The sequence below is a fragment of the Chrysochloris asiatica genome, unplaced genomic scaffold, assembly GCF_000296735.1.
Source record: "Chrysochloris asiatica unplaced genomic scaffold, ChrAsi1.0 scaffold00014, whole genome shotgun sequence".
NCBI lineage: Eukaryota > Metazoa > Chordata > Mammalia > Afrosoricida > Chrysochloridae > Chrysochloris > Chrysochloris asiatica.
The window spans coordinates 34,572,168-34,593,029 of record NW_006408532.1 but is presented as its reverse complement, the minus strand read 5'-3'; the positions used below and the strand labels follow the sequence as shown (position 1 = coordinate 34,593,029).

General features: G+C 38.6%; 1 protein-coding gene across 3 annotated transcripts in view; it reads left to right on the top strand.

Annotated features, from left to right (window-relative positions):
* The first annotated feature begins 6,514 nt into the window (after positions 1–6,514).
* Positions 6,515–20,862, top strand: part of KIF27 (kinesin family member 27) — a 115,795-nt gene continuing 101,447 nt past the window's right edge. For all 3 annotated transcript variants that reach the window (XM_006834957.1, XM_006834958.1, XM_006834956.1), the window contains exons 1-2: positions 6,515–6,899; positions 20,494–20,694. In XM_006834957.1, coding sequence (XP_006835020.1) covers positions 6,602–6,899; positions 20,494–20,694 — 499 coding nt within the window. In that variant the 5' untranslated portion in view covers positions 6,515–6,601. The remainder of the gene's footprint in view (positions 6,900–20,493; positions 20,695–20,862) is intronic.

Below are 20,862 nucleotides of genomic sequence, written 5' to 3'. Positions count from 1 at the left end.
AGACTCAAGAGAGCTTAACAACAATTCCAATGAATAGCGGTACTATTCACAATAGCCAAAAGGTTAAATGTCCATCAACTATGAATTAATAAACACAATGTAGTATATATTATCTCTTGTTGTTAATTGCCTGAGCCAGTCGGTTTGGCCCATATCAACCCTGTATAGGGTTTTCGAGAAAAGGCTGATGAGCTTGAACCGCCAACCTTGAGGTTCAAACCGACTTTGTAATCTAGTGCATCTAGAATGGTGTGGTGATGTAGGATAAGTACTGGACCTCAAGGTCGGTTTGAACTACAAAGTCTGTGGTTCAAGCTCACCAGCCACTCCTCAGAAACATGGGCCACTATGAGTCTGAACAGACTCGATGGCACTTTAACAACAACCAAGAGAAATGAATTCTGATACATACCAGAACACGGACAAATTTAAAATGTAGTACGAGAAAGACTACAGATACAAAAGGTCACATGTTGTATAATTCTGTTGATAAGAAATGCTCAGAACAAGTAAATCCATGGAGACAGAAAGTAGATTAGTGGTTGCTAGGGGTGAGAATGCATTGTGGCTGCTAAGAGGTATGGGTTTTTCATTTGGAGCATGAAAATGTTTTGGAACAAGATAGAGATGGTCACAAAATATTGCGAATGTACTAAATGCCATTCAGCTGTACACTTTAAAAATTGTTAATTTTATGTTATATGAATTTTACCCCAATAAACTAAAACAGCAGCCAAAATATTGAGAGGCAACGTAGAATCCTCCATGGGCGGATACCTACCTGGCGCTCAGTACGCTGTGATCCGTACAGTGGAGTTGGCAAGTTACGACTAGTGTTTGTAAGGACGCTGGGAGGCGGGCCACGGGTGGGGGCACCGGCGGGAGAGGGCGGGGCGGGGCGGCGGGCCGTTGCCCGGAGAACCGGTGACAACAAAAGGCGCGGGCGGCTGCAGTGGCGGCGCGGCCGGAGCTAAGCCGAGAAGTCCTGCGCCCCGAGCCGGTCAGTGCGGGGCGGGCCAAGCCAGGCGGTGCTGGTGTGGCGCCCTCTCGCCCGCCGCCGCCCCTGTGCCCGTCCTCCCTCCCTCTCCCATTGCCCGCGCCCCCGGCCTGCCGTTGGGAAGAGGGGGCGCCGGCAGGGGACTTGGGGACAGCCACCGGGTGGGTTGAGGGCACGGTTGAGGCGTCTACGCGGTCGAGAAGGGAGGCCGAGGGGATCTGGAGTCCGGGTTGTGGGTTTTGCAGGCGGCCGCAGGCTGCATACGTCTTCCGCATGGAGGTTGGGTCCCCTTTTAGGTAGGAGAACCTGTGGATGGGGACGGGCTAGGGCCGACTCCCACTGAATCGGGTCACGTGTATCTCTTGTGTTTGTACTTCTAACTGCCGGATATGAAAAGAGGTGGAAAGGCCCTCCATTTCTGAGGGTTTCGTTTTGTCTCAGGCCTCTGTTTTCCTTGCAAATGTTGAAACTTTTGGTGTATTCTCAGCTCTGGAGGAACGTTAAAGTCCCCATCCTCCCAGGCAGGTGATAATGGAAGAGAATGGGTGTTCTTTCATTTCTTTCTTGGAAACACTGTTAAAATAACTAAATTTACCATCCTCTCAATTTAAAAAAATCTTGGAGTGTTGTTTTTCCTCCTTTCTACTTTCCTTTTTTTGTGTGTGTGGTGAATCAAGTTCTGTGGAGTCCTGGTGTGGCGCTGTAGCATAAACACTGGACTACTAACTTTAACAACTAACGTTAAGGCCAAATCCTCTCCTCGGAAACCCCTCGCAGAGACGCTATTAGTCGGAACAGTCTGGACAGTACTTACAACTGAAATCCTTATGCAATTCACTAGCCATCCCTGGGAAGTTTCTTACGGATATATTGTTAAGAGAATCTACTTTTGAAAAAACAAGAACACATGGTGGCAATGGATTTTGGAGACACTAATTTCTGATCAATCACATGGCATTATGACTACATATTTCCTTTGTTGTTGTTCACTGCCTTCGAGTCTATTTCAACTCATAGCAACCCGTGTAGGGTTTCCGAAGAGAGGCTGGTGGGTTTGAACCACCAACCTTATGGTTAGCAGTCCAGTGCTTATAGCATCACACCAGGACTCCAAGTTGTTATTGTTGTGAAGTGTCACGGAGTCGGTTCCGACCCATAGTGACCCTGTATAGGGCTTTCGAGGAGCAGCTGGTGAGCTTGAACCACCGACCTTGCAGTTCAAATGGCTTTACAGTCTGGCGCATTAACCCACAGCGCCACACCAGGACTCCCAAGACTGTACTAAGCATGCCTAAATATTCTCAGCCAATCAGATTTTCCTTTTTTATTGACATTGATCATTTTTTAATATATATGCTTCTGATGCTGTATGTAATTCATCAGAATTTGAAGAAATCCTTTGGAATATTAAGATTTGAAAAATTACAGTGATTTTTTTTTTTTTTTTACAGGTCCTGTTTTTGAACTGCTTATTATTTTTTAATGTTTAGATTAGGTCGGTTTCAATTGCTTTTATGGTCAAGTTTTCCATAGCTATTTCTACTACAAAAACCAACAAAGTGTAAATATCCCAATTGCATTTGGTGTCTTTTATTAGCAATTTCACTGGCAGCAATTTGTTTTGACTTAACTAGACCATGACTTTAATTTTAAGATGATAACATAAGAAAATGAAAAAATCTTTATAATAAAAACTTCAAATGTAAATGTTCACAGTCCTTTGGAAGAATACAGCATTCCTATAGTTTCTTTGGAAAAGTTTCCAAGGGAGGCTTTACCATATGTGTGAATATTTATTTTTTCAGTGTAGAATTTTATTAGAATGATTAGCATTGCCAAGGTTAGGTGTATCTCTTTGTTTTGGCTTAAAGATAGTTTGTTGACTCTGTTTTGGGATTTTATAGCCCGAGGGAGCTGATATTTTTTTTTACTCTCAGTGGGCTTTTAGTAGAGTGATGTAAATGTTTTTTGTTATTGTGATCCTTTTTAGTCTATCCACTTAACAGAACAATAAATGCACGATACTGCTGCAGAGTATCTTTAAAAATACTGCTGTTGTTAGTGCTGTGGAATAGGCCTGGATTGATTGTAACCTCATGTATAGCTGAGCCTAACACTGTGCAGTTCTCATGACCTATTGTAGGTTGAACAGTCACTCCTTGGAAACCCGATCCATTGTGATCCAGAGTCTTCTCTCACTGGCTGCTTTTTGAAAGTGGATCACCAGATCTTGTTTTTAGTTCATTTTAGTCTGGAAGCTCTGCTGTTTTAAGATTTGTTGTTGTTGTTGTTAAATTACTTTCAAGTCGGTTCTGATTCATAACTACCCTATATAGGGTTTCCAAGGAGTGACTGGTGTGTTTGAAGCACCAACCTTGCAATTCAAACAGACCTTAAGGTCAAGTGCTTATCCTATGGTGCCACACTAGGAAGCTAAGTTTTAAAGGCATGTTGTTGTTGTTAAGTGCTGCCGAGTCTGTTCCAACACATGTTATTGTTATGTGCCCTGGAGTCGGTTCCGACTCATAGCGATCCTGTACAGGGTTTCTAAGGCTGTAAATCTTTACGAGAGCCGAAAGCCTCATCTTTCTCCCGCGGAACAGCTGGTAGTTTCGAACTGCTGTGAGATTAGCAGCCCAATTCATAACCACTACGCTACCAGAGCTAGCATCCCTATATAGGGTTTCCCATGAGTCACTGGTGAGCTTGAACCACCGACCTTGTGATTCAAATTGACTTTGCAGTCTAGCACGTTAACCAACAAAGCCACACCAGGACTTGTAAATACAAGAGGACTTCAAAAAGTTCGTGGAACAGTATCATTACCTTTTAATTCCATTTTTCTACAAACTTTTCAAAGCCCCCTTGTATGTTGTTAGTATTTTCATAGTAAGTAGTGCTTAAAATGGAGTCCTGGTGTAGTGCTGTGGGATAAGCCCTGGGCTGCTAACTGCAAGGTTGTAAGTTCAAACCCACTAGCTGCTCCTGGGAAACCCTATACAGGGTCATTATGAATCAGAACAAACTCAACAGCACGTAACAAACAACAACAACAACAACAACTAATTTGTTTCAGTGGACTGAAGTTTAACTCATGGTGACCCAAAGTGTGTGTGTCAGAGTAGGACTGTGCTCCACAGAGTGTTCAGTCCCTGAGTTTTTGGAAGTAGAGTGCCAGGTCTTTATCTCAGGGTTTCTCTGGATGAATTCAAACCGCCACTCTTTGTTAACAGTGAGCTTGTTAGCCATTTGCACCACTAGGGACTCCATAGCTGTCCTGTTGTTGTTACGTGTCATTGAGTGTATTCCGACTCAGTGAACCTGTATAGCAGGGGTAGGGAATGTCCAGCCTGTGGGCCATATAAGGACCACGAAGGCAACTACATTTCCAGCCATCACATTGTTGTTGTTAAATGCCATGGAGTTGGTTCCAATCCGTAGCAACCCTGTATAGCGTTTCCGAGGAGCAGCTGGTAAGCTTGAACTGCTGACCTTGTGGTTCAAACTGACTTTGCAGTCCAGCGCATTAGTCCACAGTACCACACCAGGACTCCACATTAGGGGTGAGTTAATTGTTTGACCAAATATATCAACCTAATTTTTAAGTTGATAATTTTGTGTGGCCTATGGATAATGTTATAAATTTTAACAGGAAAAAAGGTTCCCCACCCCTGTTGTATAGGATTTCCAAGGAGAGCCTTGTAGTTCAAGCCATCTTTGCAGCCCAGTGCTTTATTTCACAGAACCACACCAGGACTCCATAGCTGTCATTGTTGTTGTTGTTGTTGTTAAGTGTCATTGAGTCGGTTCTGACCAGTAGCGACCCTGAACAGGGTTTCCAAGGTTGTAAATCTTTACGGGAGCAGAAAGCCTCATCTTTCTCCCTCGGAGCAGCTGGTAGTTTCGAACTGCTAACCTTGTGATTCACAGCCCGATTCGTAACCACTACGCTACCAGAGCTCCTTGGTGAGTATGAAATGAGGCATTGATGGTTCAGTGGTAGCAGTGGAATCCTGGTGTGGCGCTGTAGGATGAGAACTAGACTGCTAACTGCAAGGTCAGTGGTTTAAACCAACCAGTCTCTCCTTGGAAACCCTATGCATGGTAGCTATGAGTCAAAACAGTAGGTAGGAGACTCTTAGTCAGTGACTCTCGTACATAGTCACCACTCATATTTCAGTGGAGGCCTGCATGTTCCTATGATGGTAAACAAGTTTTATTGGAATGGGAGTTTCCCGACATATATGAAAACCCTATGGATTACAACGGAGCATTGTCTGATCCTCAGGTTGTCCTAGGGGTGTTGTTGTTGTTGTTATGTGCAATGGAGGTTGGTTCCGATTCATAGCGACCCTGTACAGGGTTTCCAAGGCTGTAAATCTTTATGGGAGCAGAAAGCCTCATTGTTCTCCCGCGCAACAGCTGGTAGTTTTGAACTGCTGACCGTGAGATTAGCAGCCTGATTCATAACCACTATACTACCAGAGCTCCTGGGGCGGGGGTGGGGCGGTGTAGGACTGGGCAATGTTTTGCTCGTTGTGCATGAGGTTGCCATGAGGTGAGGCTCAATGGAGGGCAGTGTGAAACAGGAGTTATCTATGGTTTTGAGTTGCATTTCCCTGCTAGCTAATGATCGTGAACATTTTGTTATTATTCATCTGTTTAATTCTAGCTCTGCTAGTAGGTATGAAGTGATATTTATTTATTTTGATTTGCATTTTCTTGATGCTAATAATGGTAAATATCCTTTCATGGGTTTATTGGTCACTGAAGAAATGTCTGTTCAGGTCCTTTTGACTGTTTTTAAATTGGGTTGTGTTTTATTACTGTCTTGTAATAGTTCTTCATGTGTTCCAGACAAAGTCCTTTATCAGATAATTTGGTTGCAGATATTTTATCCCACTTAATGAGTTATCTTTTCACAAAGTTGTGTTCTTTGAAGCATAAGTTCTTAAATTTTGATGAAGTCTAATTGATCTATCATGTACTTTTAGTAACATACATAAGAAATCATTGCCTAATCCAAGGTCATGAAGCATTAACTCTTGTGTTTTCTTTTAAGAGTTTTATAGTTTTAGTTCTTATGTCTGTGATTCATATTGGGTTCATTTTTATATGTAGTATGATGTAGGGCTCCAACTTGATTCTTTTGTGTCTCAAGTGTGGAGATCCAATTGTCTCAGTGTTATTTGACTCTCCCCTCCCCCATGGGATTGTCTTGTCAAAAATAAATTGCCCATAAATGTGAGGGTATATTTCTCTGGATTGTGATTTGTCTGTCTGTCTTTATGCCAGTACTACACTGTCTTGAATACTGTTGCTTGATAGTAAATTTTGAAATCAGGGACTTGTGAGTTATAAAACTTTGCTCTTCTTTTTCAGTATTATTTTGGCTATTTCATGTCCCTTGAATTTCTGTGTGAGTTTTAGGGTCACTTTGCCAGTTTCTGCTCAGAAATGAGCTTGGATTTTTCTAGGGGGTCAATAATTAACATTTGTTTCTATTTTGGTACACAGGAGTCCAGATGTTCCATAAAATGGATGTTTCTCACACTAGATACTGACTATTAAGTAGAAAATCTAATCAATAAAATCTAAGCTGCCATGGAAGAAGTACCAGTAAAAGTTGCTGTAAGAATTAGACCTCTTCTCTGCAAAGAAGTTCTTCATAATCATCAAGTGTGTGTGAGAATTATTCCAAACACCCAGCAAATAATCATTGGAAGAGACAGAGTCTTTACTTTTGATTATGTTTTTGGCAAAAGTTCCACTCAAGATGAAGTTTATAATATGTGTATAAAGCCACTGGTGTTATCACTCATTGAGGGCTATAATGCAACAGTTTTTGCCTATGGACAGACTGGATCTGGGAAGACCTATACCATTGGAGGAGGCCACGTTGGTAAGATTCTCCTATTTTTTGGTTTTTGTTGGAGACACTAGACAAAAGCTAAAATGTGATAATACGTGAGACACAGTATGTGCTCAAAATTATTGACTGAACAAAAGAATGAATATGATAATAAAATCATCTTTGAAAGGTATTCAGTCAGTGTTTGTTTTGCATTACTTAACAATCCAGTTGTAAAATTAAGAGTTCTACAATCAGAACTTAGAGGCAGTAGGATAAATTTATTATACAGTTTGTTGTTACAGTTGTTGTTATTGGTTCCAATTCATAGTGACCATATGCACAACAGAATGAAACACTGTCTGGTCCTGCGCCAGCCTCACTGTCGTTGCTACGCTTGAGTTCATTACCGCAGCCAGTATGCCAATCCATCTCGTTGGGTTTCTCCCTTTTTTTTGCTGGCCTTCTACTTTGCCAAGCATGCTATCCTTCTTCAGGGACTAGTTCTTCATGATAATATGTTCAAAGTATGAGAAACGAAGTCTGGTCATCTTGGCTTCTAAGGAGCATTCTGATTGTACTTCTCCCAACACAGATTTGTTTGTTCTTCTGGCAGTCCATGGTACTTTTAATATTCTCCAACATTGTAACTCAAATGTTACCAATTCTTCTACAGCTTCCTTATTCATTGTCCAACTTTCAAATGCATATGTTGTTTTGTATATGAGGCAAATGAAAATACCATGGCTTGGTCCTCAAACTGACATCTTTGATCTTGAACACTTTAAATAGGTCTTGTGGGGCATATTTGCCTACTGCAATAATATGTCATCTGATTTCTTAACTGTTGCTTCCATGAGTGTTGATGGTGGATCCAAACAAAATGAAGTCTTTGACAATTTCAATCTTTTCTCCTTTTATCATGATGTTATTTATTGGTTGAGCAGTGAGAATTATACATTTTAAACATCTTTTTTTTTTTCTCCTTTCATTTTCTAGCCAGATTTCTATTTCAAATACTGAATATTTTAGGGTGTAATTTCTCCTGCTTATAATTCTAGCTTGGAAAAGGTAGGATCATAGATCTGGATGGAACCAGGAAATCATCTCTTTTCCATTATAAGTGAGCCACTCCAGCTCGTTGATGTGAAGGAATTGTTCTGTTAGTCAGCTAGTACGGGGTCTGGGACCTAAAGCCAAGTCCTCAGTTGAGATTGCTGTTTCAGTATTTTCCTTTCAAAAGCAAGCCTTGTGATGTCGTGCATACCTATCATTGTTAGAATCTTAGTTAATATTCTCTTAATCTATATAGTGTCTCAATCTTATTTCTGTTTTCATCATCACGTAGACTATGCAATTTCTAGAAATATCTCTTTACCTGAAGGATTTGGGGCAGGGGCTTTGAAGAGTGACTGTGTAGTTTGAGGAAGCCCTCCATAGATTAAAAGTAGGGACTTTAAGTGCTCAATACCCCCCCAGAGTCTTTTCTTTATTTTAATACTTTACTGTATTTTTGGAAAACATACACAGCAAGACATACTTCCATTCAACAATTTCTATACATTATGTTCAACGACATGGCTCTAGTCATCCCTTTGTGTCAACCTTGTCATTAGTTCTGTTTGAGATGTTTCACTCCTATTAAGTTTATTCCTCAGACTGCTCCCTAAATTTTTCATCTGTGTTTAAAGTGACTTTTGTTCATTTGTTCTTATATAGATCATTTTTTTAAAAGGGCAGTCACATTTTTTATTTTGTGGGCTAACCTCTGGTAGTGCAGTGATTACGAATCGGGTTGTTAATCTCATGGACAGCAGTTCGAAACTACCAGCTGTTTCACGGGAGAAAGATGAGGCTTTCTGCTCCTGTAAAGATTTACAGCCTCGGAAACCCTGTACAGGGTCACTATGAGTCGGAACCGACTCCACGGCACATAACAACAACTATTTAGTAGAAATAGGTAACTTCATCCCCCACCCCAAATTTTAATAACCAGTCTTCAGGATTAGGAGATTACAGATTCTATATGCTATTTTAAAGCCTCAGTATAGAAATAAAATTAAAAGTTTTTCTACTGTAATTTTGATTTTTCTTGAGGATTGTTTCTTTCTTTTATAATTGTGGTAAATCTATAGTTATTGCAACATTTGCTGTTTCAATAATCTGTGGTTTTGGTTTTTGATTGGCAAATGTTTTATGACCTTGAATACCTAGTATGTGTTTTACAATAGTTGCAGTTATAAAAAGTTCAGAGTTTGGCGACTTAATTATAACTATACTTTTTAAAATTAGGAAGTTGTGAATAAAGTAACCTACTGTCCTAAAATGTTTAACTACTCTAAAATTTTCCATACTAGAAAAAATAGAACACTATTAAGAACATTTTGATGTTTATTTCTTTACTTTTTTTAAATTAGAGAATTGTTCATTGTTACATGAATTATAAGTGATGAATATTGAAGTAAGTTAAATAATTGTAAATTCCCCTTAATCCCAGTATATCATTCGAAAATTCTCAAGATATTTTTCTTGGCATATTACAAATACATGTTTTTTGTTTCTTTGTTTTCTTTGTGGTTCTGTAACTTTTTTTGCATTTAAAAATATAAAATATAATTTACTTTTTTCTACTTTGCTCAGGGAGTTCTACCTAATTTACTGGCTACATAATACTGCCTTTGAGTTGTTTCTGATTTTTTACTATTGTAGAAATAGTTATAGTGTATATGTTTATATTCATGTGTTGGTATTTCTATTTGTTGTTAATTTCTATTGAGTCCTCCAGGGAGTGGCTGGTGAGTTTGAATGGCCAACCTTGCGGTATAGATATATAGACTCCTGGTATTTCTATAGTGATAAGTCAAATGGTATTCACATTTTAAATGTATATGTGTTGTTAGGTGCCAAAGAGTCAGTCGGACTCATAGTGACCCTATGTACAACAGAATGAAACATTGGCTGGTCCTGTGCTAATCTCACAATTATTGCTATGTGTGAGTCCATTGTATAACCACTGTGTTAGTCCATCTCATTGATGGATTGATGATCTTCCTCTTGCTAACTGACCTACCTTTCCTAAGCAGGACGATCTTCTCCAGGAACTAGTCCTGATAACATGTCCACAGTACACAAGACTAAGTCTCACCATTCTCTCTTTTAATATGCATTCTGGCTTTTACTTCTTCTGAGACAGATTTGTTCATTCTTCTGGTAGTCCATGGTATATTGAATATTCTTCCTCAATACCATAATTCAAAGGCATCAATTCTTTGGTCTTCCTTATTTATTGTCCAGTTTTCACATGCATATAGGACAATTGAAAATACCATAGGTTTGGTCAGGCACATCTTAGTTCTCAAAGTGACATTTAAAGTGACTTTAAAGAGATGTCTTGCAGCAGATCTGCTCAATGTTGTTTGATTTTTTGATTGCTCTTCCAAATTAATTGTGTATCCAAGTAAAATGAAATCCTTGACAACTTCAATCTTTTCTTCGTTTATCATTATGTTTTTTATTGATTCAGTTGTAAGGATTTTTTTTTTTTTTTATGTTGAGGTATGATCCATACTGAAAGCTACAGTCTCGGATCTTCATCAATAAGTGCTTCAAATTTTCTTTGGTCTCAGCAGGCAAGGTTGTATTATCTTCATATTGCAGATTGTTAATGGGTCTTCCTCCAATCCTGATGTCACATTCTTCTTCATATAATCAAGCTTTCCATATTATTTGCCAGTATACATATTGAATAGGTATGATGAAAGGAAACAGCTCTAACACACACTTTTCTTGATTTTGAACCACAAAGTATTCTCTTGTTCTGTTCTAACAAAAGCTGTGTATAGCTTCCTTATGTGCACAATTAAGCATTCTGGAATACTCATTCAATTGTGTGGATCATAGAAAACTATGGATAACATTATAAATAAACATCTTTCTGGTATTTTCTGCTTTCATACAAGATCCATCTGCTATCAGCAATGGCATGTCTCATTCCATGCCCTTTTCTGAATTCAGCTTGAATTTCTGGCAGTTTCTTATCAATGTACTGCTGCAACTGTTTGAATTGTCTTCAGAAAATATTACTTGCATGTAATATGGACCTGATTTGATAATTTTCGCATGCTGTTAAATCACTTTTCTTTGGAATGAGCACACATATGGATCTCTTCCAGGTAGCTTATTTTCCTTGCTATAGAAGAATAAGCACTTCCTGCCTTGCATCCGCGTGTTGTAACATCTCAGTCAACACCTGTCAATTCCTGTACCCTTGTTTTTAACTAATGCCTTCAGTGCAGCTTAAACTTCTCCCTTAAATACTATTGGCTCTTGCTCATATGCTTCTAAATGGTTGAGTACAGCGACTCTGAGTTCCACTCATCTTCTTTTGATGCTTCCTTTGTCATTCAGTATTTTGCCCATAGACTCCTTCAGTATTGCCATATAAGGCTTGGATTTTTTTTCTTCTCTTCATTTCATTGAAAAATGTCAAGAGTGCTCTTCCCTCTCTTTTTTTTTTTTAAACTCCAGGTTTTTGCACATTTCATATTATAAAAGCATTATAGCTTTACTTTTTTTTCTTGAGCTGCACTTTGTTTGGCTCTTCTTCTGTTCAACCCTTTATACTTCATACTTATTCCATTTGCTTGAACATTACTCTGTTCAAGAACAAGTTTCAGAATCCCTTCTGACATCCACTTTGGTCTTTTCTTTCTTTCCTTTTTTTTGAATGACTTTTTGCTTTCTTCATGTATGATGTTCCTGATGTCATTCTGCAGCTTGTCTGGTCTTCAGTCAGAAGTGTTCAGTGTTGCAAATCTATTCTTGAGATGACCTCTAAATTCAGGTGGGATATTCTCAAAGTTATACTTGGCTCTCATGGACTTATTTTAATTTTCTTTTAGCTTCAACTTCAACTTAGGTATGAGCAACTGATTGTCTTTTCCTCAGTTGGACAATGGTCTGGTTCTGACTGAGTTTCTTATTGTGTCTTTCCACAAATATGTTGTTGTTGTTGCTAAGTGCTGTTGAGTCAGTTCTGACCCAGAGTGACCCTATGTAGGGTTTCCAGGAGCAGCTGGTGTATTTGAACCACCAGTCTTGTGGTTAGCAGTCCAGTGCTAGATTACTACAGCATTACATCAGATACTGACAAATTATTCTAAAAAAGATTGTATCAATTTATATTCTTACTAAGATGATAGGAAACACATTTGCTCATATCCTTGCCATTACTGGATATTATTAATTCATTATGGTACCCTACAGATACAATCTGGGAAATTGAAGACACTCGCTAATTTCAGGAATACACCAAACACACTGTAACTTAAAACAACAAAGTACAATTTTTTTTCTTAAATGTTTTATTGTGAATTATGTGATAGTGTACATGGGAGAACATTAGTTTTACATTCATTCTATCGTATATCGTCTCATTGCCATGGTTACAATCCCCTCCATGCAATCCTTCCCCGTACCCCTCTCCCTCTCTGGATCTAAAGTCTCCAGCTGTTCCATCACTCCACGTCATCATCTCTGACTCCATTTCAGGCATCACTGCTTCTCTGGGTAGGGTTCCGCTCTCTGCTCTTCTCCCTTGATGGTCCTAGGGACCTCCACTCCTAGACTGAAAAGTTAATCACTCCCCTCCTTGCTATAAAACGTCTACCTTTACATTTCCAACCCTCACAGTCAGTCCTGATAACAATTATTCACTATTGTATCACAAGAGAGCCGTCTGCATTTCATTGCATCAGCCCCGCCTAGCCAGATTGAATACTACTCACTGGAGATTCTACCTTCCTCCAGGCCCTCTGGATCTAGGTTCCCTCTTGAAAGCTTGTAAGCCCAAAGTACAATTTTTTACTCACCAGATTATTTTTTAAAGATGAATTTATAATATCTAGTATTGGCAAGGATATGAGCAAATGTGTTTCCTATCATCCTGGTAAGATTATAAATTGATACAGTCTTTTAAAAAATAATTTGCCAGTATCTGTCTACATTCCTGGGGTCCTGTTGAATGCTATAGATTAGCATTGGACTGCTAACCACAAGATTGGTGGTTCAAATACACCAGCTGCTTCTGGAAACCCTACATAGGGTCACTCTGGATCAGAACTGACTCAACAGCACTTAACAACAACAACAACATATCTGTGGAAAGACACAATAAGAAACTCTGTATCATCAGTCAGAACTAGACCATTGTCCAACTGAGGAAAAGACTGTCAGTTGCTCATACCCAAGTTGAAGTTGAAGCTAAAAGAAAATTAAAATAAGTCCATGAGAGCCAAGTTTAACTTTGAGAATATCCCACCTGAATTTAAAGGTCATCTCAAGAATAGATTTGCAACCTTGAGGTTAGCAGCGCGATTAGTAACCACTAAGCTATCAGAGCGCCTTACAACGGGACCGGATGGTCTCAGAAAGAAACCCTTCCTTTCTCTCTTAGTATTGGAAAAAGCCTACAACTTCCTTTACGAGCCACAAGATGGCGATACTACATTTTAACTAGGTGAAAGACCCTTTAAGTTAAGAGGCAGAAAATTACAAGAATTGACTTTTGTTGCCATCAGTCTAATTATTGGTATCCTTAAACTTGGACAAGCTATTTTTTAAGGTTTATTCTCTAACTTTTTGTTGCTTGGAATGTATTTTTCTTGGAACAGCACTAAAAACAATGGACAGATTTCTGAATTGACCTATAGAAATTTATTTAATTTTCGCTCCCAATTTTATTCCTCTAGCTACTTTTTTCTCAACTTATTTAAATTTTTATTTCATAAGCCGTTTTAAAAAGCTGCTTCAGCTCCTTTCTTGACACAAGATGGGGACAAAGAAATATTCATGATGTTTTTGTGCTATTCTTTATTCTGGGTTGTAGATGGCTTAGGTGGTGATGGAGAAAAGAAGTGGAGAGCTATTCTCTCCTTCATTGCAGAGTTGTGGCATTTCTATACCTCTCTTTGACACACAGTCACCATAGGAACTTGGCTTATTTCCCTGTACCTTTTTTCTTCTTTTCCATCTATCAGTTTGTGGTACTGTGGTGCTTGTGTGTTGTTGTGGTTCTGGAAGCAATGCCACCAGTGTTTTAAATACCACCCATAGTGAAAAGATATCGGCAGAACTTACAGACTAGGAAGAGGGAGAAGTGGACTACTTCTGAATGGTTAGCCACTGAAAACCTCATGAGGAGGAGTGGAACATTTTCTCATAGAGTGCTAGAAGATGAGCCCCTCAGGATGGAAGATACTCAAAATAAGACTGGGAAAGAGCTGATGCCTCAAAGTAAAGTTGACCTAATGTCATGGATGGATGGAGCAAAGCATTTGGGGCCTTTGTTTGCTGATGAGCACAACTCAAATGAGAAGAAACAGCTGCAAATAGCCTTTAATGATCAGAATGTGGAATTTACAAAGTTTAAATCTAGGAAAATTGGAAATCATAAAAAATGGGATACATAAAAGATCAATTCTCCTAGGCATTAGTGAGTTAAAATGGACAGGTTGTTGGCCATTTTGAATCAGTCATATTGTTTACTATGCTGGGAATGACAGACGAATAGTGTTGCATTCAGTATCAAAAAAGAGCATTTCAAAATCTATATTGAAGTACAATGCTGTGATAGGATAATATCCATATGACTCCAAGGAAGACCCGTCAGTACCACTTTTACTCAAATTTACGCACTAATCACTTAAGCCAAAGATGATGAAATTGAAGAAATTTATCAATTTCTTCAGTCTATAATCAATCAAACATATAATCAAGATGCATTGATAGTTACTGTTGTTTGGAAAGCAAAAGCTGGCAACAAAGAGGAAGGATTGGTAGTTGACAAATATGACCTTAGTGACAGAAATGATGCTGGAGATCCCATAGTAGAATTTTGCAAGAACAATGCAATTGGTTGCAATGTAATTCATTGCAAATACCTTTTTCCAATAACATATAAATGGAGACTATACACGTGGTAGCATAGTGGTTACTAATTGGGCTGTGAACCTCAAGGTCAGCAGTTCAAAACTACCAGCTGTTCCATGGGAGAAAGGTTTTCTGTTCCTGTAAAGATTTACAGCCTTGGAAACTCTGTACAGGGTCAGAACCGACTCCATGACACATCACCACCACCATACACATGGACTTCTCCAGATGGAATAAATTGACTAAATTTTTGAGAAGAGACAATGTTGTTGTTTTTGTTGTTAAGCACCATCAAGTTGGTTCCGACTCATAGTGACCCTGTATAGGGTTTTTGAGGAGCGGCTGGTGAGCTTGAACCACCAACCTTTCAGTTCAAATTGAAATTCAGTCCAGCATATTAACCTGCAGCGCCACACCAGGACTCCTCACATCTGTGGGAAGAGACAATAAAGAAGCTCAATATCACCAGCCAAAACAAGGCCAGGGGCTTACCAACATTTATTCATGTCCAAGTTCACTTGAAGCTGAAGAAAATTCTAACAAGTTCACGAGAGCTAAAATATAACCTTGAGTGTTGTGTCCCACCTGAATTTTAAAGACCATCTCAAGAACAAGTTTAATGACCAAAGACCACAGGAGTCCTGGCATGACATCAAGACCATCATACATGAAGACAGGAAAGAAAGAAAAGACCAAAGTGGATGTCAGAAGACACTCTGAAACTTGCTTTTGAACATAGAGACGTTAAAACGATGGGAAGAATTGAGGAAGTAAAAGAACTGAACAGAAAATTTCAAAGGGCAGCTGAAGAAAAGTAAAGTATTATAATGAAATGTGCAAAGACCTGGAGTTAGAAAACCAAAAAGGAACATGCTCAGCATTCTCAAGCTAAGAGAATTGAAGAACAAAATCAAGCCTCGAATTGCAATTCTGAAGGATTGAAATCAGGAACTGACAGAGTACAAATTGAAATCTTTCAGCAAACTGATGACAACACTGGAGGTTCTCACGTATCTATGCCAAAAATTTGGAAGACAGCTACCTGAACAACTGATTGGAAGAGATCCATTTCAAAGAGAGAGATTCCACAACAAAATGTGCATATCATTAAACAATATCATTAATGTTAAATGCAAGTAAAATTTTGCTGAAGATAATTAAAAAACGGGTGCAACAGTACACCAACAGGGAACTGCCAGAAAGTCGAGCTGGATTCAGAAGAGGACATGAAACGAAGACTATCTTTGCTGATGTCAGATGGACATTGGTTGAAAGAAGGGAACCCCAGGAAGATAGATATTTACTTGTGTGTTAATTGACTAGACAAAGGTTTTTGACTGTGTGGATCATGACAAACTGTGGACAACATTTAGAAGAATTGGGTATTCTAGAGCACTTAATTGTCCTTATGAGGAACTTATACATACACCAAGAGGTAGTTTTTGGAACTGAACAAGGTGATACTGAATGGGTTTAAAATCAGGAAAGGTGTGAGCCAGGGTTGTTGTATTCGTTCAGCCAACTTATTCATTAGGTTATTCAATCAATATCCTGAGAAAATAATTTAAGAAGCTGGGTTATATGAAGAATGTGGCATCAAGATTAAAGGAAGACTCATTAACAACCTGCGATGATCAGATGACACAACTTTAATTGCTGAGAATGAAGAGGACTTAAAATACTTGCTGATGAAGGTCAAAGACCACAGCCTTCAGTATAGATTGCACTTCAGTGTAAAGAAAACAAAAAATCCTCACAACGAAACCAGTGGATAACATCATGAAAAATGGAGAAACGATTGAAGTTGACAAACACTTCATTTTGCTTGGATCCACAGTCAACACTCATGGAAGCAGCAGTCAAGAAATCAAATGACATGTTGCATTAGGCAAATCTGCTGCACAAGACCTCTTGTGTTTAAGGGAGCAAAGATATCAGTTTGAGGACCAACGTGTGCCTGACTCAAGCACATTTTCAATTGCACAATACATGTGAAAGTTGGGCAATAAATAAGAAAGACCACTGAAAAATCAGTACATTTGAATTGCTTTGTTGGTGAAGCATATTGAAAGTACCATGAACTGCCAGAAGAACAAACAAATCTGTTTTGGAAGATGTACAGCCATAATGCTCTTTAGAAGCAAGGATGGTGAGATTTCATCTCTGGTACTTTGGACGGGTCAGGAAAAACCAGTCCTTGGAAAAGGACTTTCATGCTTGGTAAAAGTGGAGAGTCCTTGAAAAAGAGGAAGACTCACAATGAGATGGATCGACACAGTGGCAGCAACAGTGGGCTGAAACATAATAATTGTGAGGATGGCACAGGGCTGGGCAATGTTTTTGTTGTGCATGAACTGGACTAAGTGGGCATAACCTCACAACCACCAACACCACCTTCAAGTTACCTGCACCATCCATCTCAGAGCAAGGATTTTTTGTTTTGTCTTTTTTTGAAACTTAATTTGTTTGTGTAGTTAAAATATATAGTGAAACATCTACCAATTCAACAGTTTTTGCATGGACAATTCATTGACATAAATTACATTTATCATGTTGTGCAATCACCATCACTATCCATTCCCCAAAATTCCCATTGCCTTTAGCAGAAACTCAGTGCCCCTTAACCAATAGCTCTTTTTTTCTCCCTCCTATTGCTGCTGGTTACTAGCAATAAACTTTGGTGTCTATGCATTTGCCTGTTTTAGGTATTTCTTATGAGTTCATATAATATTTGATTGTATGAACATACTTGACATACTTCATTGAGTATGTTTTCAAGGTTCAGCCAGATTGTAGTACGTATTAGTATGTATTCTCTTTATGACTAATATTTCATTGTATGTATATTGTATAGTTTGTTTATCCATTCATCTATTAATGAACATTTAGGTTGTTTCCCCCTTTTGGCTGTTGTGCTACAATGAACATTGGTGTTTGTTTGCATTCCTGCTTTTAATTATTTTTGATACACAACAGTAAATCAAAAAGTTTTGCTACAAAATCACAGGCATCTTTATTGAACAGAAATATAAAAATGTGAAGCCATTGTTTCTTGACATAGTCTCCATCTAGGTCTATAAACTTCTGATGGTGACATTTCTCTTTTTAATCTTTCCTCAGATAATTCTGTGCTCTTCATTTTGCACTCCATCAAAATGGCAATTTTGGCATCCTTGAGAGATTAAAAATGTGTTCATTTTCAATGCTTGTTGAATTTTGGGAACTAAAAGAAATCTGAAGGGGTAATACCAGGACTGTAGGGTGGATGGGGTAAAAGGTGAGGCTTTCTGTTCCTGCAAAGATTTACCATCTTGGAAACCCTATACAGGGTCATTGTAAGTTGGAACCACCTCAGTGGCACTTAACAACAACAAAGGGGATGGGGTAAGGTTTCTCAATGAATTTCTCATAGGACAGCCCTTGAGATCCCTGCCTTTGAAGAATGAGCAGGTGCATTGTTGTGATGGAAAAAATTCCTCAGTGCAAATTTTCTAATCTTTTTATAAGTGCAGTTTTCAATATTCTTATAACTTCTTCCTAATAAATCTTCATTATCATCCTGTGTCTTTTGAGAAAATCTACCAAGGTGTTCCCTCAAAACAGTCACTATAACCTTCTGAGCTGACCTCTCTGCCTTGGATTTAATTGGCTCAACAGATCCCCTCAGAAGGCACTATTAGGATTGGACTCTTTTATCCTGGCACCCTGATGAGACTAAGACAAATGTATTATTGAGAGAACTTGTCTACAGTCACCCACTGATCACAGAGAAATGTTTAAACATGTTTGGTTTGGGGTAAATCTGTGCATGTATGAACTAGAACCCCAGTAGCAATACTTTTTGACTTACCTTTGTATACATCAGAGTGAAATTGCTGGATCACATAGTAATTCTCTTAACTTTTTGAGGAACCGCCAAATTGTTTTCCACAGTAGTTGCACGATTTTACATTCCTACCAGCAATGGAAGAGCCCAGGTAGGGTAGTGGGATAAATGTTGGGCTGTTAACCACAAGGTCAGTGGCTCAAACCCACCAGCTGCTCTGGGGAGAAAGATAAGGCTGCCTACACCCATAGTTTTGAAAACCCTATGGAACAGTTTGACTCTATATTAGATCACTGAGAGTCAGAATCTGTTTGGGTTTGGTTTTGTTTTTTGTGTAACAGGGGCAGATGAAAGATTTCTATATCTCCATATTCTCACCAACACCTGTTATTTTTCGTTTTTAAAACCAACCACCCTTGTGGGTATGAGGTGATATTGTGGTTTCGATTTGCAGTACTTTTTGATTTGCCCTCATTTGTCTGAGGCAAATGGTGATTGCATTTTAAATTTTTATAGTCTTGATACAGTAATTTTAAAAAGTTTTTTTTTTTTTTTTAAAGAAAGAATGGGAGAAGGAGAGCTCTCCACAGTGGCATGGTCAACCTGTTTGCTACTCAGTTCAAAATCCAAAGCACAAGAGATTTGATTGCTGTGCAGCTCATGCACTGCCCTTGTTTTCATCGACCATAACTGAAGTGTTTCGAACTGGTATGAAACCCTGCCTAATAGACAACTCATACTTTATGGATGAAAATCGGTTCCCTCCTCAAACCAATTCAACACCAACTCTTCTCAGATTAGTTGATGGCAACATTGCCCTTCCAATGGCTCAGGACAAAACTCTAGAGTCATCCTTGACTAGTTTCCTTCTCTCACATCACACATCCAATCTGTCAGGAAATCTTCATTGCTGTACCTTCAAATTAAATCTAGAACCTGGTCACATTTCTTCATTGTTCTACTACCATCCTGGTGTGAGTCACCATCTTGTCTTTCCTTCTCATCCTCTTGACCGCTGAGTGACTTACACAGCAGTTAGAGTGGTCTTTTTAAAATCCAGGTGAATTCTCAAAGCCTTTCGATGACTCTCATTTCATACAGAATAAAAGCCAAAACCTGCAGTGGTTTATAAGATTCTGTAGGATCTGGCTTCTGTCATTCTTTGACGCCACCTCCTACCATTCTCCTCTTTCTCACTCTGTTCCAGCTACACTGGACTCCTTGTGTATGGAACACACCAATTTAGACTCTTTGCACTGGTTCTTTTTTCTCTCTGGACTCTCTTTCTTCAGATACCCAGCATGACTTACTGCATCATCTATATTGAATGTTCAAGTGTCGGCTTCTCAGTGAGACTCATTGTAACAGTCATACTTCCAATCCCTTTACCCTGCACTTTTTATCCCTCCAGGCACACACCACTTTTTAATATACCATATCATTCACTTAGTAGTCCCTGAGGTGCTTTGGAATAAAGGAGCACAGTTCTACTCTGATACATGACTCAGAATCAACTTAATGGCAACTAGTTCTGGTGGTTATCATTCACTTAGCAGTCATGCATTTTTGTTTCTTGTCTATCTTCAGCAGAATCCTGTAGGGCAGGGATTTTTCCTTGCATTTTTGTTCACTGATGGATGGCTTGAGGTACCTAGAATAGTGCCTGGAACATGATAGGTACTAAATAAATATGTTAAGTTGAATGAATGCATGAATGAATTTTGAGTAAGGCCATATACATTAACATTTTTGTAATTTTGCTTCAAAATATTAAGATATGTAATTGTAAAAAAATTAATTTATTAACTTAATTAATTGTAAATGTTGGGTTGCAGATTTCCATATTCTTTAAGCTTCAGATGTGCTTTCTTTTTCTAAAATCTTTTTCAGCTTCAGTTGTAGAGGGTCAAAAAGGTATCATTCCTCGTGCTATACAAGAAATATTTCAAAACATCTCTGAAAATCCTAACATTGACTTTAATATAAAAGTGTCTTATATAGAAGTATACAAGGAAGAACTAAGAGATCTTCTAGAATTGGAGCCATCCATGAAGGATCTTCATATCCGAGAAGATGAAAAAGGAAACACAGGTAAAGTAGCTTATTTAGTTTCTAGCCTTTATTAATTGAATTGTGGATGTAATTTAATTCCGTTTCCAAATGTGTACTTAAAAATAGACAAAGAAGCAGACTGATTTTTTTTTTTTTTACCTTTAAATTGAATAGCTTATTGATTACCAATATAAGTTAAATTATCCA